We start from the raw sequence: 18636 nt of genomic DNA, 5'->3' as shown, positions 1-18636 counted from the left end.
TTTCTTACATTATTCAAGGCTGACAGTTCATTTATTTCAGACTGGAAAAATACCATGCAGCTTCCTTCTGGTATCCATGGTTTGTTATGAAAATTTTGCTGTCATTTTGTTTCTCCTCTGTAGATGATATGTCATTTTTCTCTTTTTTTAAGATTTTTACTCTTTTATTTTTACATGTTTAATTATGATGTTCTTCAAATGGGTTTTTCTTTTGGTTTATCCTGTTTTGGCTTTGTTCAGATTCTGCAACCTGTGGGTTTATATTACTTGACAAACTTGAAAATTTTTCTTTTTTTTCTTTATTTTTTTTAAAGATTTCTTTTTTGTTGGAAAAGGCGGATATACAGAGAGAAGGAGAGACAGAGAGAAAGAACTTTTGTCTGTTGGTTCACTCCGCAAGTGTCCGCAACAGCCAAAGCTCAGCTGATCCGAAGCCAGAGGCCAGGAGCTTCATCTGGGTCTCCCACACGGGTGCAGGGTCCCAAGGCTTTGGGTCGTCTTCTACTGCTTTCTCAGGCCACAAACAGGGAGCTGGATGGGAAGTGGAGCTGCTGGGATTAGAGTAGATTTTTGTGTAAAGTGTAGGATAGGCGTCTTGTTCCATACTTATGTGTGTGGACATCCAATTCTTCCATCAGGATTTATTGAAGAGACTACCCTCTTCCCACAGCTTGATTTTAGCTCATTTGTCAAAGAATAGTTGCAGATGCAAGGATTGATGTCTAGAGATTTTATTCTTTTCCGTTGGCCAACATGTCTATTTTTGTGCCAGTACCAGGCTGGTTTGATTGTTACTGCCTTCTAATATGTCCTAACATCTGGTATTGTGATGATTCTGGCTTTGTTTTTATTGTTTCAGATTGCTTTTGCAATTTCTCATCTTTTGCGTTTTCATAAGAATTTAAGCTTCAGTTTTTCTAGGTCTGAGGAGACTGTTGTTGCTATTCTGATTGGGAATTGTGTTGAATTTGTAAATTACTTTCAGTGGAGTAGGCATTTTGATGATATTAATGCTTCCAGTTGCAAACATGGCAAGTTCCATTTTTTATGTGTCGTTCAAAAAATTTTTTAACGTTTTATACTTCAAATTGTAGAAAACTTTCATATCCTTGGTTAGACTTCTTACAAAGTACTTAAATTTTCTGTAGCTTTTGTAAATGGAACTCATGATTCTTTTTGAGCCCTGGAATTGTTTATGTATAGATAGGCTTTTGATTTGTGTGTGTTGATTTTATATGCTATAGTTTTGGCAGTTTCTCTTATGAGTTCCAGTAGTCACTTAGGAAAGTCTTTGGTTTTCCTGTATGTTGGATCATGTGATCTGTAAACAGGGCTAATGTGACTTTTTTTTTCTTCTAATTTGTATCCTTTTGCTTTCTTTTTCTTGCTTAATGACTCTGGCTAAAACTTCCATAACTCTATTCACATATGTTGTCAATGTTACTCTCTTTTCTCCAGCAACGCTGATTACATGAATTAAAAAAATTTTTTTTGTTTTGTCTTAATTTTTATTTATTTGGAAGACAAAGTGAGAGGAACACACACACACACAAACACACGGCAGAGAGAGGGATCTTCTGTCTGTTGGTTCACTCCTGTAATGGCCGCAGCCAGGAGGCAGTAAGTTCCTCCAGTATCCCATGCAGAGGGGCAAGGGCCCAAGAACGTGGGCAGTGGGCGGTCATCTGCTGCCTTTCCCAGGCCATTAGTGGGGACTGGGTCAGAAGTGGAGCAGCCGGAACACAAACCAGCACCAATATAGATTGCTGTTGATGGAGATGGTGGCTTCACTCACTGTGCCACAACACTGGCCCCAAAATACATGAATTTTAAATATTTCAGCTAGCTCCACAGGTTGCTGGCATCCTGATAATTTCCCTGATTACTCTGTTTTCTCTGTTGTTCATACAGTTTGCATTGCGTTGTTTTGTCTTGCAGTTCCCTCACCCTTTCCTCTGCCTCTTCATTATGGTATTGAGACCATCCTCTGACCTTCGTATTTCTGCAATATTGTTGTCCAGTTCTGAAATTTCCATTTGATTTTTCTCCGTAGCTTCTGCCTCTTTGCTGAGATGTGTTAGTTTTGTATTTGTTTCAGATATTTTCATGTCTACATTGAAGCATTTTTTCATGGCTGTTTTAAAATAATTGCCAAATAATTCTGACTTTCTTAGTTTTGGTGTTGACATCTGTTTATTTTTTTTCCCATTTTGTTTGTGGTTTTCTTGATTCTTGCTATGGTGAGCAGTTTTTGATTGAAAACTGGACATTTGTATTTGTTTCCCAAATCTGGGTCTGTCTTAGGCGTTGTTGGATGTGGCTTCCCTACAGGGTAGGGAAGCTCATTACAAGATACAATTTAGTTCATCTTCCCTAGTCAACCTCTCTTGACAGCCAATGTGGCAGGAGTAACTCTTTATTGTTCCAAGTGGTAGAGTAGGGATTCCAGTTCCTCACGCAGTCTGTGTTGTCTTGAGAGTGACCTCGTGTTTCCTGGTTGATAGAGAACACCTTAGCTGTTCTATGTACCTCCCCAACAGTAAAGAGTTAGTCACGTTATTGCTGGGTTGGGGTGTAAGTCCAGGCTCTACAGAAGCTCCACTGACACTGGGTGTAAAATGTAGCTGGCTTGTTATTCTCCAGAGAAGTGATGGCTTTGTCTCCATGGTTCATCTATCATGATACCACTGTGGCAGGTGTCAGGGCATTTTGGAAGTAGTTGAGGTTCCCGCTAAGCCATTATAACTTGATTGGGATGGACTACAGTGGTTTTATTCTGTGATGTTTGGCTCAAGTAGCTCTGTCTATCTGTCTGTTTGTTTAGGCTTGGCTTGAATAGCCTGCATCCCTTCCGGTCTCTTGGCCAGAAAGAGGGAGAAAGAGAAAAGGCGAGCTTTTGTTGTTGTTCGTATTTGTTTTTATTTTCTGGATATTGGCTTCTCCAGTTACATATTTGGAATATATGAGACAAAAAGTCCCGAAATCTTACCAGTTTTGGACTTTGTGGTTTCTGGCTGTTTTGCCTTTTTTCCACCTTTTAGATCTTAGGCTTTTAAAACAAACATGTAATATCCATGTATTTTGGTTGTATGTAATGGGAGATTTAATAAGGAAAAGGATCTATTCTATTTTTGATGAAAGTAGACATTGCTTGATTTTTAAGTGGCAATAACCTTGTATTAGATGGAATTTTAGATAAAATATTACAGTGCAAAACATACATACTTAAAAATATAAATATCTTGTGTGTTATGTAGCAAGGGAAACAATTTGGTTTTGACCTGGAGCTGGTCCCTGAATTTGGGAGTATTCATAATTTCTCTCCTTCCTTGACTTCTAAACTTTTAGTTTCCAAAAATGATTATGTTTTCTCAATGGTTCATAACTTGTAGCAAATGTAATGGGTATTGAGAACTAGATTATTTTGTGTCTGTGCTGTTTGTTTCATGAAGTGATTATTAACGCTGGATGCACCTTAGATTTAACAGAAAGTTAAAAAGGCAAAGAAAATCTGGTCAATTTCAGACCAGATCCTTTGGATTGGGTCCAGGACATCAGTTATTGGAATATGACTCCTGTTGATTCCTGCATAAGCTGCTGGTGACAATCACTGGTCTGGTGCTGGAAAGAAGAGTGATTGCTTCTGAGTCATAGGCTTTCATAAAGAATGGAGAAACTGTTACATGACTATTTTTTTAAAAAAGATTTATCTATTTGTTGGTAAGAGTAATATACAGAGAGAAAAAGAGAGAAAAAAAAAACTTTCACCTGTTGGTTCATTCTCTGAATGGTTTTAATGGCAAGGGCTAGACCAAGGCAAAGACAGGAAGGAGGCAGGAATCTCCTGCCGGTCTCCCATATAGTTCTCAGGAGCCCACACAATTGAGCCATCTTTTGCAGCTTTCTTAAGAACTTCAGCAGGGAGCTGGATTGGAAGCAAAGTAGCTAGTGTTTGAATAATCTCTCAGGTATTGAATAAAGGCATTGCAAGCAACGGTGCACCCATTGCACCTCAGTGCTGGGCCTATGAATTTTTTTAAATCGTTTTCACTTATTCTTGGTAAAAATCTGATAATTTTTTTTCATAGCAATTGCATTTGACGAAGGCTATACATTAAAATTTTATTTTTCTAGACTAAATAACCATTTTCTTTGTAAAACGTAGTTTATGATTTGTGAGATCTGTTGTTTACTTTTGATGAAAAACTTCATATGAGGCTTCAAAAGGTTCATGAAAAATGAAATTAAAAGATAAGTTCTAGTGCCAAGAATTTTGAAATACACTCAAGTTTTTTCATAATATTCATTTCCCATGAATTCATTATATATCTATACTTTTTGTATATGTATCTTTTGCTTTAGACATCTTCCACATTTTCAGTTATTCTATTTTTTTTTTGTTCTTCACATATCTTTTGTTGTTGGTTAAGTGTAGTTTCTGCTCATCCTAATTGGCATTGATTTCTTTCTACTGATTGGATTTTTTAAAGATTTATTTTATTTTTGTTGGAAAGACGGATATACAGAGAGGAGGAGAGACAGAGAGGAAGATCTTCCGTCCGATGATTCACTCCCCAGGCAGCCACAACGGCTGGAGCTGAGCCAATCTGAAGCCAGGAGCCTCTTCTGGGTCTCCCACGCGGGTGCAGAGTCCCAAAGCTTTGGGCCGTCCTCAACTGCTTTCCCAGGCCACAGGCTGGGAGCTGGATGGGAAGCGGGGCTGCCGGGATTAGAACTGGCGCCCATATGGGATCCGGGCGTGCAAGGTGAGGACCTTAACCACTGTGCCACCGCGCCAGGCCCTACTGATTGGAATTTTATTGTTAAATTCATTTTTTTTTTTACTGGGCATTATATTGCTCTTGGACCAATGCCCCTTTGTTTTGTAACACTTTTATTATTCTAGAACATATTTATTGTTTTATCTTAATTCAGTGACAGACACTAGTTGACCTTTGCTTATTGACATTTAACCTTGTTCTTTATATCAATATGAGTTCATAGGCCTTTCGGTAAGAATATACTTACTTTTTTTTTATCTCTGTTAAATGTGATTAAAGGTTGATTGATACGTTGTTCCTACTTGGTGTTACTGTTCTATGTTTTGCTGTATGAAAAGAAAAGAGAGAGTCAAAGAGGTCTTCTATCTGCTGATTCATTCTCAAGAGGTCCACAGCAGTTGGAAATGGACCAAACCAAAGCCAGGAGCCTGGAACGTAATACGAGCCCCCCTGTATGAGGCTGTATTGGCATGAACCCAACTACTTAAGCCTTTATTTGCTGTTAAAAATTGGAAGCCAGAAGTAAAAAATGTATTAATTGATTATAACTATATTATTAACATCAATAATATAGTCTTATGAAAAATTATTTTTCCAAAAAATGAGTAATTACTTGATAAAAGCTAATTGAGTTTTAATATGTTGCCATATTGCATCATTTAAAACATATACCCCTATACAGTTATGTATTTGTATGACAGAAATTTTTAAATGTTTTGTGATAATTATGAATTTTGCTGTGACACTTTACTCAAACTCAACACTGGTTGTTTCTTAAAGGTTAACTCAATGATTAGATCTGAAGCTACAGTACTGGGTTCTCTGACTTTGCTCCACTAAAATTGTATCCTATCTTATATCTTGATAGATCTCTATCCATGTGAAAATACTGTCTCATGCTGGATTATGTAGATCTTTCAGATTTTGGCAGGCTGTATCAAAAAATTGCATTTGTCAGTATCACTATTGGTCTCACCAGAACAGTTTAATTATTAAGAAACTGTTAAGTGCCAGCTAGATGTTTTTGAAAATATGAAGTTTTACTTTTAAGCTGAAATTTTATCATTGCCATAAAAGCCATTGGTGTTTTTCTTGACATGATAGGCCCACTTAATTCATTCTTGGTGTCTGCCATATATCCAAGTATGAATTAATAAAATTTGCCCATCAGTCATTCATGATAATTAAAAAAAAGGGTTTTTACTGAAAAAAGCTGCAATTTGATTTGCAGCTTAATCACATAGATGGGTATTTTCATCTTCATCAGGGTCTTTTATTTGAAAGTGGGTTGTCCCAATTCATGAAAGTGACAATGATTGGTATTTGGATCCATTGCACTGATGGGTGCCAGTGGTTTTACCCGCCACTGTGTTTGTCCTGAACTTATTCAAGATTCCAAAATTGTAGTGTTCCTTTGCTGACATGACTGCTACTATTTCAGATACCAGCTACATTGGAGGATTCCTCAGGTTACCCATGCTCCTGGTTGGCTAAAAATTCGGCAGTTTCTTTGACTCTGTCAGATTTGATATTTTACCACAGTAGTAGACAAAACTCGGGAAAAGTTAGTGAGTTAGTGTGGTACTTTGATAGAATGATACAGATCAGAAGACCAAACAAAAATGGACCCCCATACTGCAGTGTAAGAGAGGGACGCACACAGCTGCTGTGTTCCTTTTTCTTATGGTGGCAATCAGGACACATCTCCGCTAAAAACATGAACATGTTCTCCACCTGCAAGGTACAACGTAGGATTGTTTCTGGGATTCCATCGGATAGGAAGGATTTATTAAGGATTTATAAGGATTTATTAAGCCATTGGCCATGTGTTTGAACTCATCTGCCTAGAGGTCAGACAGCTGAAAGTCTCACCCACTAATCACATGGCTGTCCTTTCCCATGACTCTTCCAGATCCTGTAGCTTGTCAAGGTGCTGACCATGAGCTATTTCATAAGCATCAAATGACATGACTTAAAAAAAAGAAAAGATAAGAAAGGACATTCCTACCCTTCTGGAAATTTGAAGTGTTTTTGGAATCCTTGAGGAAGACATTCACAAGTTTTTCAGAGGAAGTTGTGTGTTCACTTTTAGGGAGGTTTGGTATGGAGAGCCGACCACATGGTGGTTTGTTTCTACTCCCTCCTTCTTGAAGACTGGAGTAAGACTGTGTCCGCTAGTACTTGAGAAGGCATCTCAAACCACGAGAAAACCTACTTGACTACAGCACTGACCTCTGCCTTTCTCTGGGTGACAACACCGCCTTCCTCTTTTTTGTCTCTCTCCTTCTCTACCCACAATACTCTCTCTCCCCCAACCCCTGATCTCTCTTCCCCTCTCTTTCTCTATCTGCTGTAACAAATTTCCACAAACCTGAAAGTTTATTACTTTACAGCTCTGTGGGGTTAGGTGTCCAAAACTGATCTACTGAGCTAACCAGGAGTGCCTGCAGGGCTGCATGGTTTGCTGGAGTCTCAAGGGTGGAATCTGTTCCTGTGCCTCCCAGCTTTGAAAGGCACGTGACTGGGCTTCAGTGGTTTTCTTCGTCTTCAGAGGGGACCACCTTCCTTAGTCTCATCCCCTCTATCTCAATTCTGCCTCCTTCCAATGTGCATGATTCTTGTCATTACACTGGGCTTATCCAAATAACACAGCATAATCTTTGTGCTTTAAAATCTTCAACCAAGTCCTAGCTCTTTTGCTACGTAAGGAAGGTTCTTCACAATTTCCAGGAAGTAGGATGTGAACGTTTTTGTGGAAGAGTGGTAGTGGTGTTATTCCATCTATCTAATCTTTCTCCTCTTCCTCTATTATCTCTCTGTCCTAATTTTTTGAAGTATTTAATATTTCATCCCCAAATATTTGCTTTTGTATATATCCTTAAGGAATAAAGACATACACCTAAGAAAATTAACAGTGAACCTCTAATATCAGTTATTATATAGCATTTCTTCTGTTGGCATACAGTATTTGGCCTGTCATTCTAATTTAGTGCCCCTCCAGCATGCCATACTTTTGTTTCAAGATTATATATTTTTATTGGAAAGGCAGATATATAGAGAGGAGAGAGAAAAAGATCTTTCATCTGCTGGTTCACTCCCCAAGTGGCCGCGAAAGTCAGAGCTGAGCCGATCTGAAGCCAGGAGCCAGGAGCTTCTTCCAGGTCTCACACGTGGTTGTAGAGTCCCAATGCTTTGGGCTGTGCTCTACTGCTTTCCCAGGCCACAGGCAGGGAGCTGCATGAGAAGTGGAGCAGCGGGACATGAAGTAGCACCCATATGGAATACCGGTGCATACAAGGCAAGGATTTAACCACTAGGCTTCTGAGCAGGGCCCACCATAGTTTGTTTGTAGCCTATATTATTGATTTTTTGAAGGTTGAGGTTAAGAGGAGTTTTTTTGTTTTGTTTTTGTTTTTGTTTTGCTTATCTCTTCACTCTGATCCCCCTTAAATCTGCATTTTGGGTTTGCCTTAATGTTTCCTCATTTTAAAATGATCTTCAGCACTTTCCCTATCCTATGTATTTGCTATAAACTAAAAGTTATATTTACAAAAGGGCTGTTAAGTAGGCAGTTCTGTGATGATGGAAAGGTTCTCATTCTGTTCTCTCCAGTTTGATAGCTGCTGTCCACCTGTAGCTAGGGCACCAACGGCCCTTCCTCCCATAATTCTGTTTCCAGGCTGGAAAATTGGTTTTTATTGGCCAGATTAATGATTACTAAAGTGTTTCTGACTAGAGCTGGGGCATCTGTGAGTGCTTGCTCTCAATACCTTAACCCTGTGCTGGCTGTAGACCTGCAGGGGCAAGGTCCACGTTAGAGTTACTGTTCACTTCAAGATTTGTGTATTTCACATTTGCTTTTGAAGGAGAGGTGGTAAAATGTACACTTCATATGAATGACTAAAAGGGCTTTTTAGCACTCAACCCTCTCTTCTTTCTGTCTGCCCTGTAATTAGCAATTTATTATTTGTCTAGCTTGAACTTTATTCCTCCATTGCTAGCTATCTGGAATGCAATGTTTTATAATGACAGAAAAACCTGGAAACCATCTAGTCCAGGGTTTTAACTTATGTAGAGAAAAAAAAAACCAAGAAAATTGATAGGGCCACACTTCAGTCTTGGGGAGAGAGGTGAATTTAGAGCTCAAATCTGTATTTGTAATGCAGGTACTGTTTTGACTTCTTTCCACTCTGGTGCTCTCTTATTTTAACAGTCTTGTATAAGTCATTATTTCTGTATTTCTTTTCAGAAATGATTTCATTTGACTTAGTAGCTTGCTACGTATTCCTTATATTCCCTGTTAGGTAGCAGTGATGTTCCTCAAGTTCTTTTTAGTTTTACAAAGTGTTTTCTCATTCTTTTTCTTATAAATTTGTTATAAAGATAACCTGCTTTACATAGGCCTGAGGTTCTTCAGTAGTGACGTGGATCTCTTTGTTATTTCTGGCAAATCCATCTTGTCTCTACACTCACAAATGCATCCGCCATAGCTTCCAACACATGTGCTGATGCATCCTGCTAAGATGGGGAAGTTCAGGCATTGTAGTTACTTTCGTTCTAGCTCTTTGCACAAACACCGAGTACTCTCAGAGTCTAGGGCATGAGGGTAATTAGCTGTTTTGAGGCACCTATATTTCTTGGCTTCCTAAGAGTGCTTTTGATCAGGTTGTTTCTGGTTTTTAAAATTCTAACTGGAATATTAAATTAAATATACTTATGAAATGCTATGTGATTTTTGATATGTGTGTCATATAATAATCAAATCTTGATAGTTAAGTAGATATCGTTAAGATTTTATCATTTATTTATGTTGTAAGAATTCAAAATCCTTTCTTCTAGCTTTAAGACTGCATATAGCACATTGTCAGCGATATTCATCCTATTGGGCAGTACAACACCAAAACTTGTTTCTCCTAACTCAATATCCATAAACCAACCTGCCCTTATCACACCCTCCCTTGCAATTGACCAGCCTCTCCTAACCATCATTTTAGTCTAGACTTCTGCAGATCAGTTTAGGTTAAGATCTTTTTAAAGCACCATCAGAGGTTTGCTATGTAGTTAAGCAACATATTGTATAGAAACAAACACGAGGATAATCAGGCCATTTATTGTACTAACATTCTTCAATCAAAATGGTGTTAGAGATAAGATAAATTATACGGCTGTAATGTGTGTCTGTGTGATTTGATTGGTGGCAAGGGAGTGAATTATTAGACTAAAGTTAGCCACTGATCTCCAAAACTTTCTTCCATCAGGACTTATTACCTAATTAACTCATATAAAAGTCTGGAGATTCTTAAGATGATCCTCTGTGTTTCATTACTGGAATAAATTAGTTAGACAAAATCTAAAACAAACAAAAAAAGTCTGTTAGTTTGTTACTACGTCTTTAGCATAAAAGGGAAAAATAAAAGCATGGTGATTTTTCCTGGAGACGTTTTGGTAGGTCTCTACAGACTGTTTTTTTTTTTTTTTAAACTGTATACTCAGTGCTCATGCTTGTTCAGTGCCTGTTTGTGAGTAGGATGTGACATTTTAGGTTCACTTTATGGTAGTGCTGGGTAAATAAGAGTTAGAGCAAAGCTTTTTATCCTTGGGTTTCTAATAGCTACTGCTGAGGTGAGCCTTATATGTTAAGATTATCTGAAGATAAGGCTGCAACTTATTGGCTCAAAGTTCAAAGAGAGCATTAGCTTCAAGGACATAAATCACTGGGCTGTTATCCACCAATTTGTAACAGAAGTGCAGATGAACAACATTTATCTAGACAATCTAGTATCGTTTACCTGCAGTTTGAGGTCAGTCTATATAGGGGCTTATATAGGTCCTTTGAACTGTTTTGTAGAGATGAGAGTTCAAATTTATTTTTTCCCCCTAATTTGAAGTAGCAGGTGGTTTTGTGTGCCTTTTCCAGCAGCTGCTGTTAACCCCATTTTGTCCGTCCTTAAGATGTACCGGGTTCTACCTCAGCTAAGAAGTCGTCAGATTAATCAGGTTTTCTACAATCAGAATTCCCTCGTCTGTCACTCCATTGTTTAGTAATTGTTTCACTTGTGTTCATTTGTTTTCTCTAAGTTAACTGTGCACTCGATGGGTGTGAGTAAGTATCCTATTTTATGGTCTGTACTGTCAGGGCTTTCAAAATCAGATAAATGGAACCCCACCACTCTTGCCCCAAGGTGAAGCAGATGATGAAGCAGATTAGATGGAGCCATGCAAAAGGTAAAACACACATCCTACTGTATTAAAAAAATTATTCCATTATTCCATTGAATAGGAGATCAACAAAGATAGAAACAGCTGTCTTCCATATACTGGCTTGCTCCCTAAATACCTGCGACAGCTGGGGTTGGGCCAGACTGCAGCCGGGAAGCTCCAGCTTAGTCTGAATCACCCACATGGGTGGCGGGGACTCAACTGCTTGAGCCAGTGCAGGCACACCAATTCTGGCACTCTGATAAGGGAAATACCACCCAAGCAGAGCTTTAACCACTGTGCCAAATGGTTATCCCCATGTGCAGAGTTTTAAAAATTAAAAATAAGCTTTATTTGAAAGGCCAATACACAAACACAGAGAGAAACCCTTGGTTTTAATCAGTCTAATTCTAGCAGATTTTTACAATATAGAAGGTGAGTTTGATGCTGTCTAAGCAGAATATATGCACTGTTTGGCCTGTGGCCTGTCAGTTTGCTACCCCTGAATTATAGCATGATTCTGAACACTCAGAAAAGCTTTACAAATACTACTTATTGGATTAAATGATGCTTATTGTTTTATAATGGCTCCACTGCTTTGAAGGACTATTGTGGATAGACTGTGTGTAATATGATGTAAGATGTGTAAGAACATTCTCGTCTGTTAAAAGCTTTGTCCCTTTTGAAGGAAGAGGCATGTACTGATAAAGAGATTACCTGTTGTCCTAGAATCAACAGACTTGGATATTGAATCTTTACTGCTGTGTACACAAAAGTCCTTAGGATCACTTTCTAAGTTAAAGAGCAGTGATAACTGCGTAGTAAGAGAATGCCTATTGAAGACATTTGAAAGAATGATACAGTGAATCGTTAGGATACCTGAGTGCCTTGCAGTTAAGGCACCTTTTCTCTTTCTTTCTCTCTCTCTCCCTTTTCTTTCTTTCTTTCTTTCTTTCTTTCTTTCTTTCTTTCTTTCTTTCTTTCTCTTTCTTTCTTTCTTTCTTTCTTTCTTTCTTTCTTTCTCTTTCTTTCTCTTTCTTTCTTTCTTTCTTTCTTTCTTTCTTTCTTTCTTTCTTTCTTTCTTTCTTTCTTTCTTTTCTTATTCTTTGGAACTGGAGTAATCTTTGATTCTTTTTTTCTCCACCTCTCCCAAATATTATTGATATAAGGTCCTGTATTTCTTCCATTTCATTCCTGTAGGTTACAACCTAGTTTAAACTTTCATTACTCTTTATTGGGACACCTATACTACCCCCTAACTGACATTTGTATTTCATGTTTAGAACATCTCCTATTTTGTTGTTGCTGTTATTTTATAAGATCTACATTGTGGCTCACAAATATACTCTGGTTAAAAGCAAAAGTGCATGTGCACACACACAGGGAAATTTTTTTCACTTGTACAACATCTTGCAGAGCAGATTCTGTGGTGTGGAACTCCAGAATCGTCAATGTTGTATTTTCTGAGTCCTTCCAGAGTGAAATCTGTTTGGTCTCTGCTTGTTTCAACAGACTTTGTCCACTCTCTTCCCTTTCCTCATTCTATCGGGAATGGTCACTGAATCATTTTCCTAGTTTTTTTCATTATTCCATTCTCTTACTATGTGTGTTGTTTTCTCATCAGGCCTGTAGGCGTTTCTTAAGATAGTCGCTTTGTTTTCTTGCTGTCTTTGAGAGTTACATGTTTGAAGGTAATTCAGAAAGTTTGCAGAAAATGGAACTAAAAGGAAAAACTTATTTTGGTGAAAAAAATTTAAAATTCATATATATGAGAGATCTTTAGAAAGGTCATAGAAAATGTATTATAAAAAATGCATAATTTTTAGTTTTGGCACCAAAATGAGTGTAGCTTCTAATTTAATTTTCCATAAACTTGTTGCTGTGTATTAGTAGATATTTGACCAACATTTCTGAACTTGATTGTTACTTCTTATTTTTGCATTGATTTTTTTACTATAAAACATACACAAAATGAAATCCAGTATACTAACTGCTAATGACTATACAGTGTGATGGAATCGAACGTGTTTATATCCTTGTTCAGCAGTCATTCACATTCATCTCCAAAACTTTCTAAAATCTCCCTTGTGCAGGTAACTGCCCACTAAGCACTGGCTCCTTGTTCTCCCTTTTCTGTACCCCTTGGAACCATTGGTTCTACTCTGTCTCAGTGAATTTGAACACTGAATCCTCCATAAAAGAGAAATCAAACGTGTTTGCCCCTGTCACTGACTTACTTCATTCAGCATGTTTTTTAAGGCTCATCAATATTTACTTTAAATTCAGGTTGTTTGTATTTTTCTTGTCGTTGAGTTGTGGGAATTCTTTACGTAGTCTATGTTTAAATGATTATCAGGTATAATTTGAAAGTATTTTCTCTGTTCTATGATCTGCCTTTTTACTCTTTTGATACTGTCCCTTGATGTACAAAAGTTTAAAATTTTGATGAATTCTTATTTATGTATTTTTTTTTCTTTTGTTGCTTGGACTCTTGCTGTTATATGCAAGAAATCATTGCTAAATTCAGTATCATAAGTTTTTCTCATGTTTTATTCTAGGTCTGTTTATTTTCTTGAAAGGCAGAATGACAAACAGAGAAAGACAAGCGTAATCTTCTGTCTGCTGGCTTACTCTTTAAACAGCCACAACAGCCAGATGTAGGCAAACTGCAATCAGGAGCTAGGAACCAGGAAGTCCATCCTGGCCTCCACATGCGCTCTCCTGCTGCCTTGGGAGGCACAGGAACAGGAGTCTGGAACGGAGGCGGAGCCACCAGGACCTTAATTGGCGCTATCTCCCATGTGAGATGCTGGTGTTGTAACCAGCAGCTTCATTTTGATATACCATCACTCTGGCCACCACAGTTACATTCTATCATTTTAATTTTTATGTGTTGTGATGCGAATGACACCAACTTCATTTTTTTGTTTTGTTTTGTTTTTGCCAGTATTCCCAAACATCTTCTTGTTGAAAACTTTCTCAGTGGAATGGTCTTTCCCCATTAATGTTTGATTAGAGATTTCACCTTTGTTGATTCTCAAAGTTGTAACTGTGATAAGTTTTTCTAAAGTCTTTCTTGTTACTGACATATATTAGAAGCTTAAAACGTGCTTATTTGTTCTTCCCTATTTTAAAATGAAAGGAAGAGCTTGCCAGATGTTTCTGTCACTAATAGAATCATTATGTATCAAGTGTTCTATCTTTTTATTAGTTTATTTAAATTTTGTGACCTCTTCGGTTTGAAATTTATTGCGTCTGAAACATGCGGGAACATTGGAACACATTGCCAGTATTTTAAATGAAGGCCCCTTTGAGGTCTGAAATTTCGTTTTTCTGTTACTTAGCCTTCTCTGGGGCTTTGATTCCTTTCTGTAAATTGAGAAGATTAAACTAAAGCTTTTGTCATGTATCTTGTAATGTGGAAATTCTACGCTCCTAGCACACCTAGGAATGATTTTTAGCAGTTGCTAAAAATTCAGTGAAGATTAGGAAGTTTCATCATGTAGTGTGAGCACATTAAAATTGGTATCCTCAGGATAGATTTTCTTTGTTACTTTGCAGTGTTGCTATTTTCTCTGTAGTTGAGCAGAAAAAGCCTTTAGTTTCAAAATATTATTGTGGTTCATTATATTATTCACCTATCTTTCTTATGCATTAGGAGAATGGTCATAAAATAAAGTATAATAAAATTGCCCATGAACTCAAAAATCTGATGAAAAAGAGAGGAGTGAATGAATACAGACACTTTCTGCTACAGCAGAGGGGCTTTTGGATACTATGCCCCAGATGTATCTTTTAGAGGCCTATTCTTGTATGCTGCCTGTGCATCAATAGATTAAGATTGCCAAAAAGCCATTTTTCTTTCCTCATCTCATCTATTGTGTTGATTGTAGCATTATAATCTTACGGGTTAAAGTGTACCCAGTTGTGACATGTTCTAATTCATTTTAAGTTGTAATTTTTTTGTGATTACTGTATTTGTCTTTGTTTATAACATGGAAATAAGATAGACGATAGTACTTATCAGGTGCTTGAAATATTTGTTTCAATTTTCCATCTCTTTAAAAAATGATTTTTTTAAGACTTATTCACTTGTTTTGAAAGCCAGGAAATAGGAGCTTCATCCTTTTCCCCATGTGGGCTTCAGGGTCCAAACATTTGAACTATTATCTGCTGCTTTTCCCAGGACATTCCCAGGGAGTTGGATCAGAAATGGAGCAGCCAGGATACAAACTGACACCTGTATGTGGTGCCAGTGTTGCAGGAGGTGATGTTACACAAGGCCAGCCTCAGAAAGATGTTTTAGTGAGAGTATTTTGTCAAGCATTGTTACAGATGCCAAGGGAAAAGATTAACTGTTTATAAATAATGATCCTTTAAGATCATCAGGAACTCATTCTCTTGGTGACACAGGGTGACTAGATGGGTAGACTGTGATGAGACTGGCTTCGGTAGTAGCTTAATTTCAAACAGTCTGAATGTGTTGTCATTGAGGCTAAATTATTACTGTTACATCACTGGTAAGAAACTGAAAGGGCATGCTACCTTTGGAACTTTCCATTTGAAATCTTGACTCCTGTCTTAAAATAGAGAAATGAAAGTCCTGGCTCTATTCATTATTACTTCAAATTTTAGTGGTAATTTTTTTGGGTTACCTCTGGTTAACTGGACAGTAAGTCTGGCACAGAGTGGCCAGATTGGGGAGTATTTGCATATCTTTATAGGGAATGTCCTTGCCTTACTCGCAGAGTTGGAAAGGCAAAGTCTATTTTAGAGTCTGATTTAGAGTTGGGTTAAAATAAAGAATGATGTGCTCAATGAGCTTCAATTCAAACAGAGGAAATTTAATGGGAAGTGATTACATTAGTAGCAGATGGACTTCCTTCCTGAATTTCAGGCTTCCTAGAGATCCTAAAACAGCTTAATTTATTTTTGAGATTTAGAGTCTGATTAAAAAAGAGAGAGATTTGTTTATTTGATTGTGGGCTATTGTGATTGTTATAATTTTGTTTGGATGTTTTATTTGCACTAGGCTATTTTTATGATTCCAACGAACCCACCACCAACATTCAGGAAGCCAGAACTGTGGTCTGATGATTTCACTGATTTTGTTAAGAAGTGCTTAGTGAAGAATCCAGAACAGAGAGCTACTGCAACGCAACTTTTACAGGTCAGTGATGGTAAGGGAAGGATATTTTCTTCATACCCTTTAGCTTTCTGACATTGATTAGAATTGTTGTGAGTTTCGTAACTATTTTAAAAGATTAAAACATCTCCAGAAAATATGGATGAAAGATGTTTACCTACACTGGCATGCATGCGTGCGCACACACACACACACACACACACACACACACACACATACTTATGTGTATTTTCTTGGTCCCACTTTTGTGTTTTCCACATTCATTCTCACTCCTCTTTAGCTTTGTATTGTTGTTGCAAACTCTTGACCCCTGAACTTGTTTTAAACAAAACTTACAAACTTCCTATTTCTGAAACAGGATGTCTCTATAGTTTCTGTTTCCCATATTTCCCTTGCATTCCTTGATCAGTGTATCTCCTTTGACTGTTCATTGCGTTATATGATATGTCAGTGCAAGATCCCTGAACTACCCAGAAACATTATCACATGTTGTAAATACTACTTATAAGAATATCTAAATGAACAGTTTTACTATCCCTGCTCCAAGTAGACTTTGTATTCAAAGTGTCAGGAAATATTTTTTTCAAAAAATCTACTTTGAAATTTAACACAAACAGACATTATTTAATACCTGCAGGCTTTTTTTTTTTTAGTTTAATTTTCTCAGCAGAATAACATCAGAATTCTGAGCTAGTAGTTTGTCTCACATTAGCAAAGTTTCATATTTACAAATTGATTCTTACTAAGTGACAGGAGGGTTTAAAATATGGCTGTTGTGACTTCTCAAGGTATCATTTAAAAATATTTTGTTGTAAGATACAAAAAACAAGACTCTTAAATGTGTGCTTATTATTAGGAAAATTTTATTTAGTACTCAGTTTCAATGGAAACCAGTTTAGCACTCTATCTATAAGAGAAACCTGTGTATTCCTTGACCCAACAATTACATTTCTAGGACAAACTTAGTCATATATGAAATAATATGTGTGTAAAAAATATTCATGTAACGTTTTAATTTAAAAAAAAAACGATTGAAAATGACCTAAAAAAGTGTCAGTGAACTGGAGACAGTTTAAGCAGAGCGATTTGAAAGCATGTCAACACATACAGGTGTACATGTATGAACATGTGTGTCAATGTGTTAGAATATCTCTGAGAAAATGGCCTCAGGAGGAAGGGCCCTGTGGGAGACAGACAGGCACGGCATCGAGACTTTCTCTGTGTACTCTTTGTGCAACTTTTAAATTTTGAGTCATGTATAAATATTACTTTTAATTTATGTGTAAATCATACTTTTCAATAATGAACTAATTTATTATTAAGAAGATAACTTGTAGGTTATATTATTTTTCCACCACAAAAATTGAAAAAAAAATTAATGAAACATTTGTCAAAGTGTTTTCATCATTCCAAAGGAATTTAAAGTGCGGAAGTCCAGGGCGTATTTGTTTTGTCTTAACTCATGAATAAATTATTCAGCCTAAAAGAAAGTAACAAAGAAAGAAAGAAAAGGCAATTCAAGACAAGTACGGCCAAACAAATGGCACAAAATAGGATGGTGAAAATACATCAAGAATATCTGATAATTAATTCTTGGATAAATATACCAATACTTCTGCCTTCCTGCAGACATTTCTAACTTTTTTGTTTTTTCCCCCGGTAAAAAATTCTGTTGCTCTGAACTCAGAGCTTTAGGATGGGAAAGTCTTCTCTATTTTTGTGAAGGAGGCTGCTGAGGCCCAGGAAGGCTCAGTGAGTCCCTGACACTTGACAGGGGCTAACTGATGGTGCTGGGTAGATTCTGGCTGCTCTGTACCTTTCCCCTCCTTGGCCCTCTGCCCACAGCAAACTGCCCTATGTGGGATGTGTTAACAAGGTCTGTGTGGATTTGGCATGGGCATGTTTCTTCATAATAATAGCAAGCAAAGCAACTTTTGTGTGCGTGTGCATGTGTGTGTGTGTGTGTGTAATGCTTACATGTAGTGCTTATTCACCAATGAATAAACTTATTTTGTTTGTTTACTTGCTTGCTTTTCATTTTTCTCTTCTTGATCAATGGTTCAATCCCTCTATTGTAGTATAATGTCTTTATCTGAGCCCTTGTAACCTCCCATGTTTTTCAATGATAATGAAGTGAAAGACCTACAATTTCTTATGCAAGCCTTGCATTTTCATTCCTTCCTACCTTTTCCTGTGTTCTCACTGTCCCCTGCCCCTGCTCCAATAGGTACCTGTTCTCCAACTGATTCCTTCTAATTCATGATATAATTTTTTCTAATTCAAATTAGATACTCCTCCCCACACACACACATCTTGCTCAAAACCTTTCCCATATTGGGATGAGGCTACTTGTTTCTGTTTGTAATCCTAAACTGTAACTAGTTTGGAGTCAGACTTTATCTGTTACCAGGAAACTACTTTTGCACTCCTACTATCTAGTTCATAATATGTGCGTGTTGAACTTAGTATGCGCCAATGCAATACAACAAACTCCTGACTTAATTTTTTTTT

At 37.3% G+C, this 18636-nt stretch overlaps 1 protein-coding gene across 1 annotated transcript in view; it reads left to right on the top strand.

Moving 5' to 3' along the window:
- Positions 1-18636, top strand: part of STK3 (serine/threonine kinase 3) — a 274727-nt gene that overhangs the window by 145695 nt on the left and 110396 nt on the right. The window contains exon 7 of the mRNA XM_040972635.1: positions 16012-16149. Coding sequence (XP_040828569.1) covers positions 16012-16149 — 138 coding nt within the window. The remainder of the gene's footprint in view (positions 1-16011; positions 16150-18636) is intronic.

This window comes from Ochotona curzoniae, unplaced genomic scaffold, assembly GCF_017591425.1.
Source record: "Ochotona curzoniae isolate NIBS_2020 unplaced genomic scaffold, NIBS_Ocur_1.0 contig_2318, whole genome shotgun sequence".
In the NCBI taxonomy this organism is placed as follows: domain Eukaryota; kingdom Metazoa; phylum Chordata; class Mammalia; order Lagomorpha; family Ochotonidae; genus Ochotona; species Ochotona curzoniae.
The sequence above is the reverse complement of the archived record's forward strand: the minus strand, read 5'-3'. Positions and strand labels throughout refer to the sequence as shown.